This window comes from Penicillium argentinense, assembly GCF_028826775.1.
Source record: "Penicillium argentinense strain IBT 30761 chromosome Unknown utg000009l_segment0_segment0, whole genome shotgun sequence".
Lineage (NCBI taxonomy): Eukaryota > Fungi > Ascomycota > Eurotiomycetes > Eurotiales > Aspergillaceae > Penicillium > Penicillium argentinense.
The window spans coordinates 5,564,398-5,590,123 of NW_026622668.1; the positions used below are offsets into that span (position 1 = coordinate 5,564,398).

The following is a 25,726-nucleotide window of genomic DNA, read 5'->3' on the forward strand; positions in this document are numbered from 1 at the left end:
GGGTTGTCAAGTCAACGGAGAAGGAGTCAATTGCGGTAAATCCGAGTCGTTGATACCAAGCCAGCGCTCCAGGGTTTGATGCCAAATAGCAGTCCAGGTTCAGCTGGGATGCAACATCCAAGCCCCACTGAACCAACATCCGACCACATCCGAGGCCCTGGTAGTCAGGATGAGTTGCCAGTAGTGAAAGATCTTTTTCAAGCAATCAACATGTCCTTCGAAGTCAGCCCCAATTCGACGAATCAGATTGTCGAGGGCCAGCGAACGGGACCGAGAAAGACCAAACTCACAAACACATTTCTGATTCCCAATATTTCTCTCCTTCAGCCCATGGATCCCTCCATAGAATGAAGTCGCCGCACCGTAATTCAAGTCACCCTCCGCGATGGAAGGATCGGGTTGGAAGCTGAATGGCGCTTGCGACGGTCGGTCTTCGGTCCAGACATACCATCGCGCGAAGGCCAGGATATTCCTCTCATTAATCGCATCCACTATCTTGAGGTATTTTACATGTGCTTTAGGAAAACTAGATTGCTTTGCCGCACATGCAGAGGATAGAAGGGAATCTGTAAGGCCGTGTGGGTGAAGGAGTCTTTCAACGGGAATGGACGGAAGAAATGACGCAAATTGGAGGCGAGTAATTTGATCCAAGTCTTCGAAACGTGCGGAGAGGAGCGATAAGGGCATACCGATAGAGCTCAGATCGGAGGGTGGATTATATCCAGTGGAGAAAATGGCCACAAGGTCTCCGTGGTGCGAGGTGAGAAGACTAGGATATTGTGGTCAGCGGATGTCAATGTTCGCTGGTGATTCGAGTGCTAAAAGTAGCCCCAAGCTGCGGGGTTGCCTCAACAACATCAAATATGGCTATTTCTCCTAGGTTAGCCCTGAAGGCCTTTCTAATCATGAAAAGAGAGCTGATTGAAGAGTAAACCACAATGGGCTTACCGGGCGTGCACTGATTTGAAGAAAGTCAGTATATTTCAGCTTCATTTCACCTTGTTCTAGTTCGATTTCCTTTTTCGTATAAGTCGTTAATTGGGCGACAGAATAGTAACGTGTTCTTTAGTATTTTCTTGGTACAAATTCATCTGATGGCGGGACCGGGGGGCTATGTAAGACCTGTTCTCATCCCAGAATACCCTTCTTCTGGAGGAACTTATCCTTGGAAGCTACATCATGATAGATCTTGTGGTGGCTGGCAAAGTGTTCAGGGTCACATTACGGCTATCAATCACACCATCAGTCGAGGATTCTTTGTCAACATCAAAAGTGGTGGTTTTACCACGTGTGACTGTAATTCCTAAGCGAGCGACAAAGTCCCTAGGTAACGCTATACGAGATAGATTCGATTTTTCAAAAGTCGGTTAAGTATGCTACAGCATATCCGCAAGCTTCCGCGGATGTCGTGTTGGCATCCGCAACAAACATAACTCTCGCTAGTTAGCCCCATTTTAGTCTATTGGGTGATTTCGTTTTGCGCCGACGTTACGAGAAGGTGGCGGATCTTGGACATCTGGATCAATGGCAAAAACGCCTCACTGACAGGGCGCATGGGAAACGGCGGGAAAGAAATACCAGGAGAGAGTAAGAACTGCGAAAGTCTGGAGCGGCGATGGAGGGGACTTTATAGAACCACGCACGGGGCTGCATATAGGCACCCACTGGGAGGCTACACCGTATGAGGTACGGTTTCTTGGCAATTCAAATACTTATATGATGATTGTTCGAATAAGACCCAAGACCGGAATATCTTTCGCTCTACGTTATTTTGTTCTTTGGTCATTGGAAGAATAACTTGTACACTGTGCAAAGCGATGGACAGCCCTCTAACTGAGGTCATCTGGCCGGCCTACTACCACTAATGGTCCGAGTGATAAGATATAATTTGACTCACAATTGGAATCGACGGGCAACACTAGGTAGTCAGATACAATTCACGACGGATAGGAACCAGCAGATTTGAGCAAGGTTACCAGGCCGAAGTAATTTGTAGATGCCGACCACAATTACTCTCACTTGCTTTTCAAATGGAATCATGTCCACTCAACTGACTGGAGTGACAAAAAGATACCCAGAGTGGAGTTTTCGAAGGCAAAAATATATGACCAGACTGGGGCTCAATCCCAGGACCTTATCGGTGCTAACGATACGTGTTAACCAACTACACCATCCGGCTAATTGATGACTGTTGGATCCACTATTGGTGGTATATCCCAATTCGTCCAGAACACATTAACCAATTTGGATTATCGTCAATGAAGTCCAGTTCTGGGCATTGACTCTGGAAACTAGCCCGGTGAAACAGGCTTTATGGAAGCAGGGCCATCAGGTATTATGTGGTGCTTAAGTGCCATGAGGTTTTCAAAATACATGAAATGTCGGACATCTGTGGAACAGTGGTGAGAAGGCGTTGTCGGTACCGTTCCCGAAAATCGGGAAGTTTTCTTGCAGGTGAGCATTTACCTTGCACTCCTGTGCGTGGCCCTTTTGAATACACTACAGTTTCTCACACTGCCCGAGCATTTTTTTGCTTTTTCGATGAGCATTGATTCGGGCATCCATCCGGAAGCTGTTGGTATTTCATAAGAGATCCCGAGAAATGCTATCTGGAATATGGAATGGAGCACGACTTCATCGCTGCTAGACCGCGGACTCAGAATGTTTGTGATCGTCAGCACAGACTGAACAGGGTCGGAACCATGACACCGGTCTTTTTAGATTCAGATCTTCGTGATGTATATTATATAATGTACAAGGGCTGTGTTGGTGTCAACCAACGATGGCCACCTAAAAGCTGGCCATCTCAATCCAGCTCGCAACAAAGGCCAAGCGGCGACCCTTGTCGGCAGACATCCGGCGCTGAAACTCTTCAAAGTTGAGTCTCGCTCCATTTCCACCTCGTTCCTTGGCCTCGCGCTCCACTTGGTTCAAATAGGCCCAGCGGGCAAGAGTACGCTGGGATGGCCGGCACGTGGCGGTGGAAGGTTGAGCCGGGCTGACGGGCTTGGAGGGCGGCGGCAATGGTTGCATGGGAGAAGGAGGCAATTTCGGCGCCGTGGCTTCTGCTTCAGGCGAGGAGTTGTGAGGGGAGGGCGGCGCAGGAAGCGAGGGGGTACCGTTTGGCTGGAGGCGCAACCGATCAGGGAGGTTGGCAGTGGCCGTGGCGTGCGCCGACGTTTGGGATTGGGTTTCGGTCGACTCTTCTTGCACAGACAGACGAGGACGCTCTGCGTCCGCATCGGGCCGGAATTGTGGAAGGGTAGGGTCATAGTTGATGGAGAAGTCCTCGACGCTCGACTCTGATTCTTCGTCCGAGGATTCCTCTTTGAAAGAGTCGCCTTCCGTGTTCGGCATCCGCTCGTTGACTTCATAGGAACCAAGTGAAGCGGTGTTCGTCTCATCCGTATTGTCTTCATCGTGCTCAGAAGAGTGGTCCTGGCCGAGGAAATCTTCTCGGTCGGGATTGAAAAAATGCACAGGTGGGACATCATCATCCGCGGACAGAGAATCGGGCAAGGGAGGAACTAGTACTGGGTTGGCCGACTCGAGGACGGGGCTCTGGACAGCATACCCCGCACGTTGCAGGAGATCATCGAGCGACCTATCGCTGGTCACCTCCTGCATTTCCTCTTCATTCTGAGGCGCTTTTCCATCATCCTTTGTGTCCTCCTGAGGCCCAATATGTTGCACAAGATCGATTTCATGAGCCCAGAGTTTACGGTCTGTCCGCGTGCGTCGAACCTCCATGAGGAGATCCTCCTTCGGCTTGAAGAGAATATCGAGCAGTTCATTGAAGCCCTGCTGAGTCACTTGATACAGAATCTCTTTGCCGACATCCCGTTCAACCTCGGGGATTTCGAAACCACCCCATCGTTCACCGACAGGAATACTTCGTGAGGAAGTGGACGGATTCGAGCGGACGTCACATTCATCGAGATCGTCCTGGAACCGGACCTTGGAAGAGGATCGCGACCGAGGGGACGGAGGGTGGGAGTCATTTGGTAAACTGTCGGTAGATTCGTCTTCATCGACGGAAAGGTCATCAAATTCCGGGTCTCGTCGGTAGCCAGAGGGGACAGTGGCGCCGTCTTCTTCATCGGTGTAGAAAACACGACGTCTCCAACGCTCGTCAATTCCATCCCGGCGGGTTTCGTTGAGACGTCTTTGATCATCGTCGCGGAGTCTGTCGAACAACGCCATTAGCGACTGAGCCCTCTCGTCGAAAAGGACACAAAATTCAGGGGGAGGAGATACGTACGTTCCAAGGGCCTCAATGATGTCTTCCTCCCGTTCTGCCCGCGGCCAAACACCGCTTGCCACCGAAGAGCTGGATCCGTCAGGTTCACTGCCATCCTCATCCTCCTCCTCCTCGTCGTCTTCAGCCTCGTTGCCGTCCTCATCCTCCTCATCCTCAGGACGCCTGGGATCGAACGGGCGACCCCCCGACGGGGTTGACGCGAGGCGTAATGTAGACGGGAACATTGGCCGCGTGCGACCATACTGTTCCCTCACTGCCGCATCACCGACGACCAGATGGCGGTCACCAATATCGGTTCCATCCCGCCGTAAGATACCTTCATTGTCGATAATCTCCATATCGCCCTCTGCGTTGCGTCGCTTACCTTCGCCGATGCGCGACGCCTCGCCGGATGGGATGCTGCCTGGAAACGCCGAGCTGATGGGCTGACTGCCGAGGACGACATCGCGAGCTCCTCCTTCCAGAAAGTCGTCTTCCATGCCAGCAACCATATCTCGAGTTAGTTCGCGACTCAGCGCATAGTAAGCCCGGAAAACCCGCAGGAAGTCTCGGCGCTCGATATAGCCGTCGCCGTCAATGTCATACCCACGGAACACACGACGGAGCCTTTCATCATTGCTCTTATTGTTTAGGCTAGCCAGGCCCTTGAGGAACTCTTCGAATCCGATGAGGTTATCGCCATTGGTGTCGTAGAATGCAAACATGCGGTCGTAAATGAGACTCGGGGGAGGGGGTCGAAGAGAGGTGTTGGGGACAAAACATCGGTCAAAGGTTTTGCGATCGATGGCCATGTACAGTTTGTTGGGATCATCGGCCCATTCGTAATTCGCAAGACAGCGGAATTGATCCCACAGCGCATCGAGTTCGGTGTTTTCGAAGCCAGTTTCTCTCATCAGGCGCTTAGCCAGTGGTCGCGGAAGACTCCGTGGCAGCATCGCTGGTTTGCCAGGATACCACACCGGTTGAGACTGGCGGGGGTTTCCCAGGAAAGGAGCCGGGATGCGGACCTTGTAGAACAGATGGGTTTTGATATGAACCTGCATTGCCTCGCAAGTCTCACACAAATCATAGTCAATACAGTTGGCGCATCGATACCGGATGCCCTGGATGGGCATGGCACCACAGCTGTTGCAAGTCACACCTCGATGGATATAACCATCTCGCCGGGCTTGGTCTTCAGCAATGTGGTACAGCAAGTTGAGTAAGTTCTGGCCCTCGCGTGTTGGGGAAGCGTCATTGTTTCCATCGCGCCAGGAGAAAACGCTCTGGTCATCACCTTGAGCCTCCGCACCATCCGGGTTCTGGGATGGAGCGGGGACGTCAGGGAATGTGGATGTCGAGAGAGTGACACGTTCGCCATTCTGCCGCCGACGGCGCAGTTCGTCTCCATAGTTTTCGTCTTCGTTGAATCGGATCAGAGCTCTTTCGATACCGGCTCGTGAGATTCCCCGTCGCTGCAATTGCTCGGTCAAATAATTTCGCTCCGAGCTATTTTCGGCCAGGGTGTGAGAAGCAGGAAAGTCCAGCGCCAGAAAGGATTCGAGAAAAGTGTCCTCCATCATTTCCCGCATGCGCTCCGCATGGGCAGGAGGCACACCGACTTCGTCCATCAGCTGGTCGCGCGTTGCAAGCAGCGACGGCAGCAGCCCACTTTCCACCCGCCGTCCATCTTCTGTCTCGATTCGGAATGTTCCATACACGCCGTTCTGACGTTCCAGCTGTTCCAGATGAGTTATTGCGCGATACGACGGGCTATCCACGAGACCGAGCTCTTCGACTTCGGTGCGCCGGGTGCGACGGAGGGCATTTCGGCGACGGAGAGGGGTTTGGGATGACTGCGGTGAAACGACGTTGTTGTGAATGTACAGGAGAGCATAGGCTGCCGCTACGCCCGTGAAAAGGTAGAGGATAGGTCGGTATCGCGTCAGCGACACCGGCCCGGAGTTCGATGCGGACATAGCGGAAGTCCAGTTGGCGAAGGCTGCAGGGGTGCGGTCACGGGGATTGAACGGGACGCATCATCGAAGGAAGCTCAGAATGATGGGGAGTGAATCGATTGGCAAGCTAATTTCGATGGCGGCGTTGGAGGCAGAGAAGGTGGCAGAAGGAGAAAGATGACGGGGTATCGCGGCGATTCATCCACACGGCAGCCTGGAAAGTGAGGTGTCCACACTGGACGCCAGCAACCCCCGGACCTGTTCACCATGACTATTACACTAAGTAAGTAACGACCAGTGAAATCCTAGTAATATGATGATGTGGCCTATGGCACACGAAAAGTCCAATAGGAATTGTCGTGATAACTTTTACATTTCTATCATTTCAATCTTGGTCGTAACCAAGCTCTTGCATAGTACGAACTTGGCCCATATTTACAATCACATTTCGCTTCCCACGCCTTTCCAGCTCTTTGGATCGCGAGTTTATATGTAGGTTGCCTTTCGAGATGTCCAGTCATAGCTTCCTGAACCTAATTAAAACCCCTGGAGCCCCCCAAGACATGCAAATCCCTGCTTTATGAAAATGGTTATCCGACTGACGATCAGCGGTTGAGCTTCGCTTCCCGCATAAAACAAGCGCTGAATAGCGCGAAGAACACAACGGCAGTCATGAAGGCGAAGCCCTTGTTGGTGGACCAGCCATAGCAGCCTCGCACGATCTCAGCGACATCTGGACTCAATATCTTAATGAAATCGAGGCTTTCCCTCACTCCATTGACAATATAGTCGATGTCCTTGCTCTCCCTGAGACTCGTCCGCAGGCGTTCGCGAAGCAATTGTTGGACCACTGTCGAGGATAGAGACAGTCCAATCACAGACCCTAAAGATCGGAAAAGATACGAGCACGCAGTGACCACAGCTTGGTCTTCGTAGGTCGCGTTGGAAACTTCAATTTGGTCAGTAATGGAGATCGCATAACCGAAGAAACAATGACAACTCACTCAGTCCGATTAAAGTTGTCGTGACGCCGATTCCATTTCCAAACGCCGCCATCACCATACCGAGGATCATTGGAATTGTGCTCGTCGTGGTTCCGCCCGAGAAGAGGAAAATGGTGAAACAACCGAGCGTCAAGAATGAATATGCCACGACGGTCAGCCAGAAGTACCTTCCAGTACGCTTCATAATGATTCCCGAAAAGAGAGAGCCAGTCACGCCGGAGAAAATACTGGGCAGGAGTCGAATCCCGGCGACGGTAGCAGAGACGCCATCGACGGCTTGGAAGTAGAGTGGAATGTAAAATAGCGCAGCAAGCCAGCCACCGAAACTGAAGAAATTGCAGCAATAAAGCGCAAAAAAGGTTCGATTAAAGATGATATGGCCCGGTGCGAAGGGCTCCGCGGCCAGGTAGATCTCGACCAAAATGAAAAGCCCGAAGAGAACCACCGACACACCTAGCGATACAAGCGTCAGGGGCATACTCCACGACACATTGCTGCCGCGGTCAAGTCCCAGGAGGAATCCCAGAACGGCCCCGACGAGGACTAGCGCGCCGAGAAAGTCAATTCGGCGGAGTTTCGCCTTCCAATGCACGTTCTCACGAGCGGGGAGCTTCAGCATGAAGGACACCGCAATAAAGGCTAGAATGCACATAGGGAATTGTGCCAAGAAAGCCCTAAGACGTGTGTTAGTTCAATTTCCTCTTCCGGACAGAATAAAGCGCGACACTGCATACCAGCGCCAGCCAATATAGTCGGCCAGAATGCCACCTAAAGGCGCACCGGTACCTGACCCGGTGGCATAAATAATATTGATGATGCCTTGCCACAGGCCTCGATCCCGCAACGGAACAATATCACTCATCAGTATACTGACAACAGTTGTCATACCACCCCCTCCAATGCCCTGAAAGACCTAGTGAAGCCAGCATCAGCGTTGTTGTCAATGCATCAATCCTGAGGCGACTTACTCGAGCGGCAATGAGCTCGTTGATATTTCGTGCAAGTCCACAGAAAAGACATCCCGTTCCGAAAATGGCATAGGCAAAAAGCAGACAAGCCTTCCGGCCAAATATATCACTCAATTTTCCGTAGAGGGGCTGGAACGATGTCAAGGTCAGGAAGTATGAAGTGGCGATCCAACTGGTCAGATTGAGCGCCTTTAAATCGCTTCCAATTTGACCATAGCTGGCCATAATGATGGTCTGGTCCGCAGCCGAGAGAAAGATCTAAAGGAGCATATTAGCCGAGAAGTTACATCAACCTGCCGTTTGCCATGCGAGCAGAAATGCATACTCCAATTGAAATGGCCGGGACGATATACTTGAGCTGCTTTTGAGCATCGGGAAATGGCTCCTTAGTCTGCTCATCCTGGTTGTTTGAAAGATCCCCCGACTCCGCATCGCGGGTAGGAATGGTTCCGGTGGACGCAGTGCCATTCCGTTCTCCAAGCAACGGGGAGGTCTCGCTGGTCGGTTGGAGCGCCATTGCGAGTTAGGCCACTTTCGCCAGGACAGCCCGCGGCGATGCTCTTGGAATATCTCCCAATTCCTGTCTGCCTTGAGAGAGACTGGGAAACGTCGGGGAAGGAAGAAAAGGGACACCACACTCCGCCGACTAGAGGCCGGGCCTTCCCTATTCGGAGCCTTACACTCACGTGCTGATAAGCGTGCACTTCCCCTCACTGAGTAATCGCACTGGGCCAATCACGGCAGTCGGTTTGTTGCAGCTCGTTCCGTTCCCCGCCGCTATCAGACCGCTCGTCGGCAAAGCAATGCAGAGCCGAGGGAAAACATGGTGCAGTACAATAGTACTAGACTATGCAGGCATATAAAAATCAAAATAGTACGGATCTTGAAGCTCGGAGTAGTCAAACTCCGCTAGGTTTGGAAATGCGTGTGTTATCGTTTAACAAAGGCACATTGTGGGTCAAATTGCGTGACCTGGAGCAGTAATGAACTAACGTACGTCGCAAAGCCAGGCCCACAATATCGGATTCCGGAAGTCGGCACAGCAATACAAATATCTGCCTTAGTTATATACACACCGCAGCGCGAATATGACGATCATATCAATTGTGAAATCAAAAGATGTGAGATTGTATTATGTGCCGTGTATAACTACTCTCAACAATGTCTGTTCAATCACCACATCACACCGTGCCCACTATTTGACACAACATTCACACGTCGTGCTTGGATGTCCTTACATCACAAGCGTGATTGGAGCCACGAGTTTGGGACCTGCAACTTCAAATGCACGAACTTTGAAACGTACCCAAACGCGGTGCGAATGAAAATCACCCGTGGGGCTAGTGGAACACAACAACCTTTACGGAGTTAGAGAGCCTTTAAGCTATAGTTAATCTCGTACTACATACAGTACAATAGCGTCAGAGGCTTGTAGGACCCTGTGGGTGTAAGGTACCTTGGTGGAAAACGCCTACTACAAATATTTTGCTACGGTTGCCCGCAAACCCAGGACAAATGTCATGTCAAAACTCATCATCTGTTTCAACTCATCTCATGCAAGGAATTATCCAATTATTCATTCAAGCGCCTGCCAATAGATCCGCCGCATATTCGATCCTCGTTTAATACAGTGGTACGATTGTTGAATGCATATCTCGTGTCACATCAAGTTTCCTGTCGCTGTTGAAAAATTCAAGAAAACGTCGCAAGCCGCCACGTGCATCATCACTCATTCAAAGGGACCCATTTAAGGCTCTCCCCAGATCTCGTCGGCGATTTGTCGCACCAGACCCAGCTTCTTCTTCTCGTCGTCCAGGCTGAGTGGGTACCCGCTCTCGTGGGTGCTGAAGCCGCATTGGGGGCTGACGCAAACGCGCTTTAGTGCCTCCTCGCGTGCTTCGCCACTACCAGAGGCCACAAAGTCAGCAGCCTTGTAGATGCGCTCCTTCATGGCCTCCTTGTCTTCCAGCTCACGAAGCTTGGTACTGATGACGCCAACAACGACATTCTTGTTCTTGGGCAGGAACTTGAGAGGCTCAAATCCACCAGCCCGCTCGGTGTCGTATTCAAGGTAGAAGGTGTTGACGTTGAGGTTCTCAAACAACTTCTTGGCGATGATATCGTACGAGCCCTCGGAGAAGTGGCGACCGCCAATAAAGTTACCGCGACACAAGTGGATGCCCGTGTGCATGTCGGCAGGAATCTTGGCGAGACAGTCGTTATACAGCTGGATATAGGCGTCGAATAGGTCATCCACTGTGCCAGTGTTGTCTTTGTCCTCTTCCCAGCCCTGGCGGAAAGCCTTCGAGCAGAAGTAGGCCATTCCAGGGTCGTCGAATTGGACATTCCGCAGGCCGGCCTTGTACAGCGCGTCCAGTTCAGCCTGGTATACAGTGGCCACGCCCTGGAAATACTCGGCATCGTTCGCGTAGGCCTCGGGAGAGTATGCCTTGCCTTCCTTGTATCGCATGTGGAACCAGGCCGGGGTGATCATGGTCAGCTTGATGTTGCCCCACTCACTCTCGGGCAGAGTCTGCTGGACAAGCTTTAGCTCGTGGAGATTGGAGAGCGACTTCTCGGGGTTCCAGGTGAGCTTTGACCCGGCAATAACCGAGTCACCAGGCATGACCTTGCGGTCCTTCTCGATGAGACTGACGACATCGGGGTGGTATAATCTAAACATGGAAGCGTCCGCATCTTGCAGGCGGATGGTTCCTGGATGCCATTAGCCTTCTTTCCCTATCTGAGTACATGCACAAACGCCAGAAGGTCAAGACCTCCATTGATTCCATACCTTCAAACTCATCCCACATCAGACCCCAGAAGCGTGTACGGTTGAACTCGCCTGAGGACACAGCCTTCAGACCAAGCTCTCTCTGCATTTGAACAACTTCCTTCACGGCTTCCTTCTCGACGACGGGCAGGCCGGCTTCTTCCTCAGAGATACCGGTATCACGGATCTTTGCCCTAGCCTCCAGGAGTCCATCAGGACGCAGCAGCGAGCCCATATGCTCAGCCCGGAAGGGCGGTGCGCTGTAGAGCTGATTGGCCATTGTGCATCAGGTGGAGAATGGGAGCTAAAGATCAATCTGATAAAAGGATTTTTCGTCCCACAGGAAGTCGTACAGTTCCACTGCCACCAAAATCGACAATCAGAAGCAGATATATGATTCAACACAAGGAGAGAGCAGAAATATGGATGACGAGGCAAAAAGTGGTGCCCATGTGGAGAGGCTCATTGGATGTGGGGCTGGAAGCAGCAGCTGGCGTGTGGGGTCGAATGGAAGATGAAACCATTCTCGAGGGCCCGAGGACGAAATAGCCCGTGCTGATCTCTGGGCTTGGAAGCCCAATTGACATTCCGTTTAAGAGTGGGGGAAATAGGAGGGCACAATTTTGTACGACAGGGGAAGTTGTTCTGCACCAGAACAAGCAGCTCATCGCTTTGTGATTCCGGCCCCACATGCGGGGCTATAGTTCAAGATATCGAGCAGCCATCGCAGCCATTTCAAAACGAATGGGGATCGGAGGTAGGTCTGCATCAGGTGCGCCAAATGTCTTTGCGAAATATATCGCCCCAACGATAGAGAAACACAAGAGCCCACTCATTGAGATCAACCAACCCATACGCATCGCAGGATTAGCGCGAATCATCATAGTGGCTCTCTTCATGCAAGGCCTTCCATATATATCTCCAGTTAATTGAATCATCGCAGGGACCCAAGGCGGTACTATGGCGCGCGCTGTCAATACTACTGGCTCTTCATGGATATCTGGCGTAATATGCTAGCGCTTGCCTTGCTGGTTCTCATCTCTCACATTGGACGGCATCTTCTAAACCACCGATCTGGGCCACCTGTCTACCAGGCTGTATAGGCCGCCGAGTTACTTGCGAGTGAGCTTTGATGAATAGGCAGTTGCCACAGTCACATGCCACTCGGTTTGCAATCGTGATGAGGCATATTTTAATTACTGCTCGGCATACGCACGATCGTGAGAGAGTTTGCTGATCAGACAGGTCTCGCGAAATCGAATTTCAGGCATTGAAATGTCGTAAATTGCTCCAAAGGTAGGTATTAATATCCCAGATGCAATGTAACCTAACGATATCTCCAAATTTTTCAATTTCCGTTCTCTTTCTGCTCAGCTCCGGGGATCGGGACCGGGCCGCCTGGCGAGTCTGGCAGACGGGCCGTCAGAACCTCGACACCATCTTCAGTCACGAGCATGGTGTGCTCGAATTGGGCTGACAAAGATCCATCCTGGGTGGTACTTGTCCAGTCATCGGGCCATGTGCGGTCACGATGGGTGCCGATATTGATCATGGGCTCAATAGTGAAGCACATGCCGGGCTTTGCGGTGCCGACGGCCTTGTTCTTGCCATAGTGAGGGACGTTAGGGGCGCAGTGGAAGAGTTGATTAATGCCGTGACCACAGTACGTTTTGACGACGCTGCAGTTGCGGGACTTGGCGTGCTTCTCGATCACATTTCCAGGATCACGGAATAGCATGCCAGGCTTCACTAGCTCGATCGACTTATCCAGACACTCTCGCGCGGTTTCCACCACCCGCACGGCGTCGGGGTTGGCGAGCGCCTTGTCGCCAACGTAATATGTCTCGTTGATATCGCCATGGAAGCCCTTGTGATACAGAGTGACATCGATGTTGATGATGTCACCGTCCTCTAGCGGCCGTTGATCGGGAATACCGTGACAGATAGATTCGTTGATGGAGGTGCAGACGGACTTTGGGAAGTGCATGTAGTTAAGGGGAGAAGGGTACGACTGCAGGGATGATCGCGAGTCAGCACACAATCTTCAATGGCTTGTCTGTGGTCGGGCTGGTTTTCACCTCGCGTTCGATACACGCCTTGTGGACGATCTCATCAATTTGATCAGTGGTCACGCCGGGCTTCAGTGCACGAGCAGCAATGTCCAGGACCTCACGGGCAAGGCGGCACACTTTGCGCATGCCCTCCTGCTCCTCCTTGTTCAGAAGTTTAATGTTGTGGCGGCCGATGAGCTTCTGCTCGGAGCGGGGAATGCCGTCGCGGGCGTAGTCCGGATGGGGGATCGTCTTGGGGATCGTTCGCATGGGTGAGAGCGGATAGAGGGGTCGCAGAGAGCCGGTGAAGGGATAGGCCGGAAAAGGGTTGAAGGTACCCGTTGCTGGATCAGGTTCAGAAACTACTTTCGGAGGGAAGAGGTTGGTGAGGAGATTACTCTTCTTGTGGATGGTCTTGTGCTCGCCCTGGCATGGAATGTTAGTCATTGTGTGGGCATGCAGAGGCGCCAGACGTGCCCCGACTATCCAAGAGCGCCTACCCAGCTCCGCTTGAAACAGTCCTGCGAGCAAAAGAAACTGTCGATGCCCATTTTCAGACAGGTGGGACATTGCAAAGAGCCCGCGTCGTTGGGGCACTCCACGCCAGTACATTTGCGGGGAGCAGCCATAGTGCGTGGTGGTCGGTCGATAGAAGTAGAGTCGGCGGAATCCAGAGCGCCACTAGTCCAGGCCGATCAGAGGATCAAAAGAATATAGGAGCACAAGAAGATCACGAGATCTGATCGGAGATTCAAAATGTCGCGGCAAGAAATTCGGCCCGCGGCCTTCACGCTAGGTCTAAAATGGGATAGCGTGCGCCACATCATCAAGTCTTCATGCCTGACATCTCAGGCTACAAGGCTACTAACTACATGGGACTCAAAACTTCCACGACAGTACTTGTAGTGATTTCCCTGGATAACATTACTCTGTATCGAAGCATTCAGAGAATTCTGAAAGCTGTATCATCGCTTATTAAAGCCATGGACATACCTCATGTCGTACACTGCTGTGATTCTACTTTCACTGCATTTCGATAACCCTTCGAATGTGACCCTTTACGTTGCTGTATTTCTCGGATCAGCACTATACAATCTTGGGGATACTAATATTTCTGTCAACGAAAAAAGGGATATCAACTATGTTGAGGAAATGGAAAGACAGGTAGCCAAGGTTCCGCCTGACCGACAGGGTACCCTCCCGCCCATGGGAGCAACCCGGCCCCTTCGATGCCAGAACCAACGGCCGTGTCTGCAGGCTGCCACGCCCATCCCAAATCCGACATGAACAGCGATTGCAGCTCCTCGAGGTTTTCATGGCTGACCTCGGGGTATGTAGGGCCACAGTTCTGTGACTCACGAGCTAGATCATCACTGAGCTGCCGATCCATATCAGTCACCGAGTCAGGTTTCGTGCTATTTGGGGCGGAAGAAGTTGCGGCTTTCTCTGGTGCATGCCTTTCAGGAATTGACTTGCGCGCCATTCGGAAAATAGAAAGTGGATTGAGAACGTAATCAGGGGCACTTTGAACTGGCGTGCCAGGCAGGCTTTCACTGCAAAAAGCATGAGTATAATCTTTGTTTTTGAAGAAAGTAATGCTACTGACTTTGCTTCTTCTTCCCCTCCCATGGATTGATATGGATCATCGGGAACGATGTTTTGTGCTATGACTTCAGAACCAATTCCGGATCTTTCAAGCATTGTCTCTGCGGCAGAACACTGGGTTGAGTTTAACATTAGCTTCAAATCCTTTCGTGCCGAGGATGTTATGGAATTCACACAAATGTGAACAGAGAACCTACAAGGGAAGTTGCTATTGCGTTAAGCGACCCCATTTCTCGGAGACACTTGATATTGCTGCGAAGAAGAGGCAGCGTTTCCGTCATGACAATTCTGGTGTCTTCATGACGTGGATCCAGAATTTGGGTCATATGATAGACCATGATCCGGCAGCTATCGTACGTGATTGTCGGGAGCCATGAATCAGCGAGCATCCGACTTCCGTGGCGTCCAGTCTCTCCAATTATCGTCGCCAATGATCTAGCTGCATCAAATAAAACTCGTTGCAGGCTCTCTAGAAATCCTTGCTGTTCAGGGGGAAGTCAAAAGCGGCCCTGAGCTTGTAAAGCGCTGGAGCTCCAAGTCGATATAAATCACAGATAGTTTGATAGTGTGCACAGTGCAATACACACAGTGCACCGAGTTGGGAAGAGTCCTTGCGAATGTATATTGCACTTGGGGTAAATTGCAGGCTTGGGGGCAAAGACTCATACCATGTACGGCAATCCGCATCCAACGATGCAAACTCGGACTTTGGATCCCAAGGTACAATCGCCTCCCCAAGATGCTTTATGTACCTATTCCCACCATGGTGAGTAAAAAGGCCTTGTTCGTAGGAGAGAAGAGAGCTCATGATTTTAAGTTACCTTAGAACCCTTTTGCGAATGGATATATGGCGCACAAAATATGCCATAATCCCCATGTTGGGCAGTAATGTACTAACGTCCACATCACCGGGGATGAACTTTAGCCAATTTCCTGCTTCGAGAGTCTCTGTCAAAGACGGAATCTGCTGGGTGAAGTTGCGTTCATTGCAAGGTAATTGGATCTTCATATCCTTCTCTCCAACCAGCGTTAATTGATCGACTCCACTCCCAACAAGAGCATCCATCACATAGCAACTCCACATTAGTCGCCTGCGTGATTCCTTTTCCGTGATGGACAAGCCAGACTCATGATTCCGGCAGAAGAGATCTGTGTTGTACTCCAGATTGATCTGTAATGCTTGAGTCATGCGAGTTATAAGTCCACTCAGCATGAAAGCATTTGAAAACTTCCCCATTCGTATTTCGTAGTCATGTAGTAGGACTGCAGCCTGAACGATACTCAGAAGTGTTCAGGTGTAACCTCCGTTGATCGTGAGAACACGTACCATTACGTTGTCGATGGTGACAACATCGAGGGTTTCAAGAATAAGTCGCTGGGACCTCTTTGCCCATTGATTTCCTGCTCGCAGCACAAACTTGGGCGAAAGTGACGTGACTGTTTCACTGTACGCCAATGCGTGATACCTGCCGATTCCAATCAGCATTGTCACTTCTCGCGATTGAGGGAGACAAATTCGCGTACTGTGCACCCAGAGCACATATGATATGAAGTAATGCACAGCTCTCACGTTTCCTCGAAACGTCCCTGTCTAGCCTCTGCAGGAAGGATGGCCTGTGTATGAAAGCAAAGCAGCGCAAAGGATGAATATTGTTAAAATATTCCTCCACTAAGAGCCCAATCTCCCAGGGGCTCGGTAGATGGTGCGAGGTGAGCCTGAACCTGTCAGTGAGTGTTCGAGAAGCTCGAATCTATGAAAGCCTCACCATTGTAGAGATGTTGTAGGGAGTTCATAATCCAAGTATGGAGATTTGGAGGTGCTAGGTGATTCGTGTGTCCGGCTTGAAACAGAGCCAACATCGTGAGCCGGGGATCCATTGGAGCCAAAATGAGAGTCTGGCACATTCTTCTGAACGTCATTCATGGCATTTGCAACTCGCCGAATCCAGTTGGGCTGGGAAGATTCTGAAAATATACAGGTAAGACCTTTGCCTTGACACCTTTGGCAGGCAGGTCGCTCGCCCGAGCATTTGGTTTTCGAGGCACGGCATGCTGTACACGAGCGATACGTCCGTTTCCTCTTTGAACTTTCGGCTCTTTCTATCAGGGGTTCTTGGGCATGCGATGCGTGTGGGGTTGTTGAGTAGCCAGAACACACCAGGCGCAGTCGTGCGCAGTTTCCACACTCCCCGGGCCGCTCATCGCATTTGACCTAAATATTCCAAATGAGATGAGGATAACGAATCCAGTGAGAACAACAGGTGAGATCTCACCTTGCGGGCCCGACATGTGCGACAACCTATGCATTTGTTAGTTCTCTATATCTCTTATTTTTTTTGGGCGCAGGGCTTGCGCTTACCAAACCGCGACCGTGATGCTTTTCGGGTATTCTGGCTCATATTGCTGACCACGTCGGATATTCGCTTCGCTGCTCTCGCAAACGCAAGACATGGAGGGGTGCCTCGTGGCAGGACGACGGATGGTGGCCGGGCTGTCGGCAAAGAACCGACGGGCCGTCGCTTGGCGATTTACCATCAGCGCGTGCGATGACGAGATCGCCCGAGCGGATAGTTAAGGCGGGGCGTGCTTACCCTAACTACTCGTAACCTTGGAAGTACCAGCACCAACTACTGAAAGCGAACTGGGATCTACTCACATACGGCAGGAGGTTTATTTGCCATGGAACTACTTCCACCGCCAAAATTGTGCCAGCACTTGAATCCTGCAAGTACCAAGCTTCGGTATATCCAGTTGCACCCCTGAAGCACTTTCTCAACAATGCACAAACAGGCATTCTATAGATCGGCCCAGGTATCATGCAATAGTCATACCAAATAGCCTAACTTCAAAATTTCAATATTCGGGGACACACAACTCTACAGCGCAGTACCTAGGCAACGGGAACGTCGCCAATAAAGAAAAGCCCTAGAACGAAATCTCCGGTAAGAAATTGCATAAGATTTTCCATGTGTATAAAGTCCAGTATCGTGACCGGCAATCAAGATCAAGTCACAGCAAAGTCTTTCACGGTCTGTTCTAAGCAATACATGGTTTTTTCCAGACGGGATCGAGCTAGGATACACTCGGTTTCTAAAGCATTCACGTTGCGGCAGTGTCCCAACCGACTGCTTTCCAGAAAAGTGGCAGGTGGAATCGGTCCTCCCTTTACGCATTGGCGCACATCATTAGAGAAGCCGAGTGCATGGTCGGATTTTCTCAACATACTAAAGCTGAGCTCAATCAATATTTGCACCCTGCCAGTTGAGTTCCGATCCAGGAAAGGCGGTTCCAAGCCTAAGCTCGGAAACAATAAAATGCTCGCAACATCCACGGGAGGTAGAGTCAGAAAAAGTCGATATAGCTGCGTGAACACGACATTGTATAGCTGAACAAGGTGACAATACGTGGCTAAGATGCTCAGGGATGTTGAGAAATTATGCCCTATTAATTCCCCGTCTCCAATCATGGTACCTGGTAATTCTGGTCCCGACGTCACGTTCCCCGGATCTAGCGATGGTATTGCGGACGATAGATTCGGAGATTGATCCTCTGGTGGTGAGCAGACGCCCCCGAAATGCGTAGGTTCATTCGGAGAAAATGACGAAGACAGGGCAGTATGATTTTTCAAGCGCATTTGTTCTGATCGAAGAATGCTCAACAGCTGTGCCGTATGATCAAGCATGCGGAAAATGGGAAGATCTAACTTCGCAAATGATGAGACTATCCCTTCTCCTGAAACGGAAGAGTCGCAGGCCCAAGTGACAAGATTTTCAAGTTCCGTGACGAGATCAAGGTCGAGCTTGAGGATGTTTTTGAGTACGACGTACGGCCTTCGCGAGTCGCCGTCGCTGTTCGGTGCATACAGCAGATGATTATCTCGCACCGATGTGGCCACGTTACTCCATGAACTGTAGTGGCAATTTTCTTTCATCTCATTCGAATTCCGATTACATGAGGCCATTGTATCGGAGTAAAAAGTCTGCGCTAATCCAATATCAGATTCTCCCAGAATTTCATGCGTTGTATCTTGTAAAGGCACACCGGTATATCCTATGTGATGTTCCATGTGATCAAGCCGAGGGAAATCTGGAATTACTGGAGGCTATCGTAGAAATTTTGATCAGTTCGGCCCATAGTAAAAGTTGGTCTTAAGTACAAGAACTTACCAAAAAGAAAGAATTGTCGGTCCAAGGTATCTCGGCCCGGATCCAGGGCTCAAGGGAATGAGTAGAGATGGGCCCTGGCTGTTCCTGAAGCCCGATCACTCCTGAGGTGACAAGAAGTCTTTCATTGTAAGGAATAGGAAAGATATCAGGATCCTCCCATGGGACAAACTTCGTGTAGTCTATGCTTTTGGACATGTCGGTCAAGGAGGTCTGCTTTTTAATTTTCATGGCCGATGATCGATGCAAAAGGGCCATTGGCACTCGCTCGCTTTCGACCCTTTCATTAGACTTTCTGGGAAATGTGTATTCTCTTTTATCGGACGCAAGAAAAGCAGAGGCCGGGTGGCCGACGCTTATAGTGCATGTCACCTGGGCCTTGAGACACCTCTCACAGGATCGGCCATTCACCTGATCACGCTCACATCGTAGCTTGAATCCACGACACCTGTCGCAGGCCGATCTGCGGGACTGCCTGTAGCTAACAGTAGATTGCATTATGTGGTAAAATAAATCATGTATCTGCCCGTCGATATGCTGTCGCCGGTGGGGAATTCAACAGGATAAAATAGATGATTATACCTTGCCGTAATGTTTAGGGACACATTGTTAGTTGACGGCCTTGCCAGAATGTGGTGACTAATTCAAATACTAGCTATCCGTAGACTGGACCAAATATTGTCGTACAAACCTATGGGTATCTTTCAAATGCAACAAATTATCAGCGACTGAAAACCAAATCAGAAATTCAAGGTCGAGGAGTCCAGGGATCAGATCTCTACCCATTCCTCATTCACCACTTCAGCCGTTCTCTCGACCAAGCGAACCCTAGTTCCAGCACCGGCCCAGTAGGCCATTGTTCAAACATGTGATATAACATGGCCGGTGCTGTCTCCATAGCAACTTGGAACTGATGGAGCAAAATATCTTAGAGCTTCTCATCAGCACAGATTCGACTTCTGTCAAGCTTAGATCCACGAAAACTCGATTTTTTTAATGCTTTCATGCCATACTAGTAGCAGAGACTCAGACAGAAATATCCTGCTTTATGAGGCGGACTCGAATCATGCGTCGGTTTTGAGAGTCCATCTTTAAAAGAAATTAAAAAGTATTCTATCCATTAGGCTACATCTACCGTTGCACTTTCGCACGCCATCTTTGAGATATCAAATTCGAGTCGGGATTTTGCCCCCATGCAGCTTCTCCGATCCTAGTCATACTGTATTTTCTCAATAAGATTATAAATCAATTGGAGGCGTGGCACATTGTTCAAGCTGCACAATGTGCTTCAACGAAGCCAATATAGTAGTTACATAACTAGCCACTGAAAGTCTCGTGGTAGTCCGGCGTTTTGATTCAGATGCGCATGGTTTAGGTCTGACAACAATCGTGGAGTGCCCGGGATTTTGGTTTGGCCATGGATCAGATAGGGTGACCCAATAGTTCGGCTTATATGACGGCTCCAGATTTACTAGGCCGTAACCCCTACCTGCTAACTCTGATCGAATTTCCCATCTCGAGCAATCGTCTTCACCGACTCTTTCGTGCTCGACCGTCAACCATGCTCGATTTCTATGCCAACGACGTGCCCAGATGGAAATTAAATGCACATACAAACATGCCAAACAAAACCAAAGTACCGAAGGGCCCAAGCAACACACGCAGTAGACAGCAGGGATTGAGGGGGCGCGATTTCCTTTCCAAAATTGCGCCAGATGAGAAGCGAAGTGTTGCACAACGAGGTCTGAAACGTGAACCAAGTCCAACCACCTTGATGAAGTGTCGTGTATCCTTCCCCTGTTTAGATTTTTTCGAGTGTTGCCTGTTAGACCTGGCTCGTATTGAGATTTGCTGATTTTATTCTTGACCAAACAAGCACCAAAATGCTCTCGTGAGGTGGCAACATTCGAAGCCTAGCAGGCTCAAATTCCGAATAGCATGAGATCAGGTAGCTGAAGGAGACAGTATAAATTTACTTTTGATTTGCATGGTATCTTCGCTGTAACTCGCTAAAAATCCATATTTCAACGGATATAAAGAATGCGTCTGGCTCGTGCCGTGATACGACTCAGTATCGTTCAACACTACAGTATAGGTGGTGCGACAAAAGAGTCCGGGATACCCTCAAACACCCAATTGAGACTATCAAAGACCTCAGAAAATCCAGCTTCGCTAAAGAATGCACCGCTCTCATCGAACTGAGTTGGAAGCATCAGAGATGGATCCTCGAGGGCCTGATCTTGCTGTCGTGTCAAGGGGCCCGCCGCAGAGGTTATATCCTGATTGGCGAATGCAGCCGCCGCTGAAGCAGGAGGGTCAGTAAATGTATAACAGATTGGCGGATGTGTAGACTAACCTTGCATTTCTTCGAAACTTTTCATGGGGCGGAACCGCTGGCGCCAGCGCCACACGGTATCGTAGACATGGCTCATGCTCATTCGGCAACGAACCTTAAGCTGAAGTCCATTTTCGTCTGCGGATTCCGGTCCAGTTGCATTCCACATCTGAGCCAGGATATCCGCAAGGCGAATAGGACGGTCGTGATCCATGACACTGATCCTGCGGATTGCAGAAATTGCTCCATTGAACAAAAGCTTACCATGGTTGAAATCAATGTGCCGACTGAAGCTGCTTTTGAGAAGCTTCATGAGTGCAAATGCGGCTGACACAATCATTTGCAAAATATAATTGGTAGAATGACCGATCAACTCGCCCGGTGAAGTTTCTAAATCCAGCACTCTGCCGAGAAATGAAGTCGTTGCAATAAAGAGTTTGGTTAGATCGTCACTGCGAGGACTAGAGCCTAGAAACACAAAGTATCGGAAATGGAGCTCCGCGGCGCGCAGATGAATCATGTTTATGGCTAAGGCAAACATTTAGTCACGATCGGCAAGATGGAGCAGCAAAAGGGAATTACCAGATATGTCGCGGCCAAAATCAACTTCCATCTCTCTTAGTTCGCTCTCGAGGATCTGCACAATGACAAGCTTCTCCGCGCTCATGAATTCCCCCGGCTCAGGCTTGCTGCTATAAAGAGCTTTAGTGACCCGATCACAGTACTTCTCGATGCGAAGTCGAATAGTAAGATCATCGGGTAGACGATAATCGGCATCCTTGAGAGATGCGGGCTCGAGAGCCCAATCATAAATTGTGCAAGGGGGCTGGCCATAACCAGTGGCAACACTTTGGCCGAACATTAGCTTCTTTTCGACATGCGGGGATGAAAAATGATCGGAACGAACTTTTGGGCAACGATGTTGCAAATCACCCATGTATGGAGCCGGTCCTTTAGAGCTTCGCCCTGTACTTCCATTCTGAATGTCGTGAACTCCTCAGCTTGTACTGGGCGATGCAAGCCTAGCTGCATGGCAATCTGCATCATGAGTCCACTGAGCATAAATGTCGCATCGGTCCGTTGACTCGTGGTCGGAAGGGGCCACGTGCAGAGGACGCATAGTGCCTTGACCACACGGTAATCTTGCGGTACGCTGGTGATGGTCGACCAGAGGAGTCGACTAAAAGGACCTGATAACGCACTCAAGAGACCTGGTTCGGTTGGGGATCTTCGGCTAGCCACGCAAAGAATAGTCCATGCCAACAGAGGGCAACGATTGAGATATACCTCGGGTGGCTTTGGAGGGTTCAGAAGTGGCAAAAATGGGTGGTAATAATTAAAGTATCTGAGAGTTCGGCATGTCAGTGTTGATAGTTGGGCGAATGGGTAGAGTTCACCCAGCCATACTGTTCATAGAGTCGGGCAACCCGCGCACGGGAGAGAGCGATATCTTCCAGTCGCCACGGAGTATTTTCATCCTGCGATAGGATGGACCCGTCTCTCTTCATCGTCAACGGGGTTGCAATCGACGTGTGTGGGTCCGCGGGCACGGAGACAGGCCTAGTTTGTTCGACCGATGCAGACTCACGGCGGCCAAAGGCCTCCTCTGAGCACTGGGAGACGTCATCACCAGCATGGGGATCTACAGGTACTTCGTGATCTGGATTGGTCGCCAAACGGCGTCGGAGATCAGCGATCTCCTTTTCCATCTCCGCGTTGCGGCTGTGGTCCAGTTAGCAAGAGAGGGGTCCCATGTCTGCGGGGAGCAGAATGAATACTCCATACCGTCGTTTAGAGATGCGCTTAAATGACTGCTCGACTTTACAGTCGATACCCAGCCGCTGGCATCGCGAGCAAGCCGCGGCTGGGGTCTGCACGATATCACAGCGCAGCTATTCGATGGGCGTTAGCGGGTCTGCAACATCCCGAGGAACGGGGGCTGCATGGCGAGAGGGAGGCTGCATGTGTCTGGCTCACCTTCTGCTGCTTGCATTCATTGCAGGCCTTCCGGCTGCCACCTCGGCGCTTGCCCGTGACCGGCGGGGTCTTCTCCATCTCGCCTGAGTCTGGACTGCGCAGAAGCTCGCCCGGGGTTGGCCGCGGCATTGGAGGGGACCGAAAGTCGCTGGGAAACAGAGGTGGCCCATTCGGTGCCAGCAAGTTCCGATACCCTAGGTCCATCAGGATCGTCTCCCGATATAAAAACCCCAATCTGCGTAGAGGTGCTTTGCGAAGGTCCCTCTGCCGGAAATCGGCGAATTCGCTCCGGGGACAATCGTGGACTGATTCGCACCGGTGGAGACGAGACGAGGTGATGCCGCCGTCGATTGGGTCTTGCCCGTGCCGCCAGCCCGCGGCAGGCGGTCGTGCGCGGCAGATCAAAAGACGAACTTCGGCGGTTGCTCAGTCATCATTGACGCCCAGTGAATTAGGCCACAAGGCAGCAATGGGTACACGTGCGCTTCTGCCTTGGTGCCTTGATGCCTTGGTGTTCTGCTGCAGGCTCCATCGAAACCCTCCAAGCTCCTGCGGGTCATATCATACCTGACAAAGATGTGTACAACATTTGAAACAAACCACTCCGCCAAGGTCACCCACTCATACACCCTTGATTTTCCCCTGTATTGGTCTCTGTGAGTGGACTTTTTTGTGTGCCAGAGGACAGCATCCGATTTGGAAGGATTCAAGACCCGGCGACTTGTTGTTTTGCTGGCCATTATCTGTCATCTATCATTTGCTCGGCCTTGAGACTCTTCCAGTGGACTCATACCTCATTGAGTCTAACCCCCACAAGTATCACTGGCTCCCTGCACCTTCCTTCGCTCTCGAATCAGACCCTGTCGTCTTTCCACGCCCAAGGCAATGCCGAATCGCGGCATCACAGTCATCTCCGGAGGTAGCGCCGCGAACAATCTGGTTGATGTATTCGATGCTCTTCGAGAAAGCAAAGAGTGCCCACTGAGCTACATCATCCCGATCAGTGACAATGGCGGGTCATCATCGGAGCTGATCCGGATCTTCGGGGGTCCTGGGATCGGTGATGTGCGCAGTAAGTTCCCATAGTTGATCACACAAATCTCCCCATCATCTCAAGGTGGTCCATTTGCGCTGACCGTTCACCACAGGTCGCCTGGTACGTTTGATTCCGAACATCCCCGCCAATCCAGAACGTACCGCCGTCAAAACCCTCTTCAACCATCGTCTCCCCGCGGAGGCGGCGGCGGCGTCGGGTGAATGGTTATCCATCGTGGACGGAACGTCAACCCTATGGCATTCTATCACTCCTGCCAAAAAGGAGCTAATTCGCTCATTCTTTAACATGTTGAATCTGGAGATCCTGAAACGGGCTCGGCCACCATCGTCTACCTTCGATTTTACGTCCGCGAGTGTGGGGAACTTGTTCTTGACGGGTGCCCGGCTTTTCAGCGGGAGCTTTGAGAGCGCCATCTACCTCTTGGGCAGTATCTGCGGCGTCCAGTCTGACCTTATACGCGTGATTCCTGCCATTAATTCCAACTTTTCCCATCACATCTCGGCGACGTTGGCCAACGGTACCATCATTGTTGGCCAGAATAGTATCTCACATCCGAGCGAGGAAACCGCTCTTCAACCGAATTCTGGCACCAGACGCCCCAGTCTGCTGCTTGCGGATGGGGATGACCTTGAAGATACCGATGTGTCGGATATGGCCGATGGGGTCTCCTACGAGGAAGATCATCTGCCCGGCTCACTCGCGTCGCTTCGCAATAAGAATATTTCCTTCAGCAAGGCGAAAAATGAGGATCTGCCTTGCCGGATCGATCGCATCTGGTACATCAATCCGTATGGTCAGGAGATCCGACCGGCGGCCAATCCGAGGGTCCTGGAGGCTCTGAACGATTCACAGGCCATTATATATAGCATTGGCTCTCTCTATACGTCTATCATACCCGCCGTCATTCTACGTGGTGTCGGCAAGAGTATTGTGACGAGTCCCGCTCGCCATAAGATCCTGATCCTAAATGGATCATTAGACCGTGAGACCGGTCCCCCGACGCAACCATTCACGGCATCTGATTTCGTCGAAGCAATCACCCGTGCGGGAGAGGAGAGTCGTGGCCGGCACCTCCGTCACAGGCACTCGTCTCATCAATCGTCCGGTCTGCCCGCCCCGACAGCCTCCATGCAATCAACGCAAACTCTCCCGTATACTTCCTACGTAACTCACATCCTGCATCTGGACGGTCCAGGAACGCCTCATGTCGATCGAGAACGACTGGCGCAGATGGGCATCGAGGCACTTCGTTTGTACGGACGGAAGATCACTGTGATGCAAGACGACACGGAGGTAATCGTCGGTATGCGGTACGATTCCAATGCTTTGCTTCAAGCTCTCGAGGTGGTTCTTGGGAAGAAAGGTGACGCGATGATACGTGGGGGCATTGGCAGTGGCTTGGGACGTCGGAATACGCTAGAGCCCACGCGGCGAGAGAAATAAATGATTGCTAAAAACGATTCCAATATTTGCACTTGCAGTGAACATTTAGTGGACAGCCATGGCAACGGCCAAGCTTCTTTGAGGCATTGCATGCTGGACTACGAGCGTGATTAGAAACTCCGAGGCTATATGACAGCACATACATCGACGCA

The 25,726-nt window shown here is 51.0% G+C and overlaps 8 protein-coding genes across 8 annotated transcripts; 1 reads left to right on the forward strand and 7 right to left on the reverse strand.

Moving 5' to 3' along the window:
• Nucleotides 1-2,790: 2,790 nt before the first annotated feature.
• Nucleotides 2,791-6,219, reverse strand: N7532_009661 (EF hand domain protein; the record flags this gene model as incomplete). Its single annotated transcript, XM_056622152.1, has 1 exon — nucleotides 2,791-6,219. One exon carries the CDS (start codon nucleotides 6,217-6,219, stop codon nucleotides 2,791-2,793), a length of 3,429 nt encoding a protein of 1,142 aa, XP_056472958.1.
• A 584-nt stretch (nucleotides 6,220-6,803) lies between these two features.
• N7532_009662 (putative MFS multidrug transporter) lies at nucleotides 6,804-8,687 on the reverse strand (the record flags this gene model as incomplete). Its single annotated transcript, XM_056622153.1, has 5 exons — nucleotides 6,804-7,147; nucleotides 7,203-7,876; nucleotides 7,937-8,115; nucleotides 8,171-8,428; nucleotides 8,496-8,687. The coding sequence occupies 5 exons, from the start codon at nucleotides 8,685-8,687 to the stop codon at nucleotides 6,804-6,806; spliced, it is 1,647 nt and encodes a 548-aa protein (XP_056472959.1).
• Nucleotides 8,688-9,917: 1,230 nt separating this feature from the next.
• N7532_009663 (cobalamin-independent methionine synthase II family protein) lies at nucleotides 9,918-11,223 on the reverse strand (the record flags this gene model as incomplete). Its single annotated transcript, XM_056622154.1, has 2 exons — nucleotides 9,918-10,885; nucleotides 10,965-11,223. 2 exons carry the CDS (start codon nucleotides 11,221-11,223, stop codon nucleotides 9,918-9,920), a joined length of 1,227 nt encoding a protein of 408 aa, XP_056472960.1.
• Nucleotides 11,224-12,291: 1,068 nt separating this feature from the next.
• Nucleotides 12,292-13,623, reverse strand: N7532_009664 (methionine aminopeptidase MAP1; the record flags this gene model as incomplete). The annotated part of the gene is made up of 3 exons (XM_056622155.1): nucleotides 12,292-12,954; nucleotides 13,022-13,420; nucleotides 13,495-13,623. The coding sequence occupies 3 exons, from the start codon at nucleotides 13,621-13,623 to the stop codon at nucleotides 12,292-12,294; spliced, it is 1,191 nt and encodes a 396-aa protein (XP_056472961.1).
• Nucleotides 13,624-14,129: 506 nt separating this feature from the next.
• N7532_009665 (fungal specific transcription factor domain-containing protein) lies at nucleotides 14,130-16,314 on the reverse strand (the record flags this gene model as incomplete). Its single annotated transcript, XM_056622156.1, has 5 exons — nucleotides 14,130-14,547; nucleotides 14,601-14,792; nucleotides 15,421-15,869; nucleotides 15,927-16,065; nucleotides 16,124-16,314. Coding segments are annotated over 5 exons (1,389 nt in total), but the record flags the coding sequence as incomplete, so codon positions are not given.
• Nucleotides 16,315-16,702: 388 nt separating this feature from the next.
• Nucleotides 16,703-17,050, reverse strand: N7532_009666 (uncharacterized protein; the record flags this gene model as incomplete). Its single annotated transcript, XM_056622157.1, has 2 exons — nucleotides 16,703-16,898; nucleotides 16,959-17,050. 2 exons carry the CDS (start codon nucleotides 17,048-17,050, stop codon nucleotides 16,703-16,705), a joined length of 288 nt encoding a protein of 95 aa, XP_056472963.1.
• Nucleotides 17,051-20,846: 3,796 nt separating this feature from the next.
• Nucleotides 20,847-23,606, reverse strand: N7532_009667 (transcription factor domain-containing protein; the record flags this gene model as incomplete). Its single annotated transcript, XM_056622158.1, has 8 exons — nucleotides 20,847-21,064; nucleotides 21,119-21,625; nucleotides 21,680-21,945; nucleotides 22,005-22,442; nucleotides 22,505-22,819; nucleotides 22,883-22,989; nucleotides 23,075-23,487; nucleotides 23,552-23,606. 8 exons carry the CDS (start codon nucleotides 23,604-23,606, stop codon nucleotides 20,847-20,849), a joined length of 2,319 nt encoding a protein of 772 aa, XP_056472964.1.
• A 353-nt stretch (nucleotides 23,607-23,959) lies between these two features.
• Nucleotides 23,960-25,574, forward strand: N7532_009668 (gluconeogenesis factor YvcK family protein; the record flags this gene model as incomplete). Its single annotated transcript, XM_056622159.1, has 2 exons — nucleotides 23,960-24,146; nucleotides 24,223-25,574. 2 exons carry the CDS (start codon nucleotides 23,960-23,962, stop codon nucleotides 25,572-25,574), a joined length of 1,539 nt encoding a protein of 512 aa, XP_056472965.1.
• Between the last annotated feature and the right edge of the window lie 152 nt (nucleotides 25,575-25,726).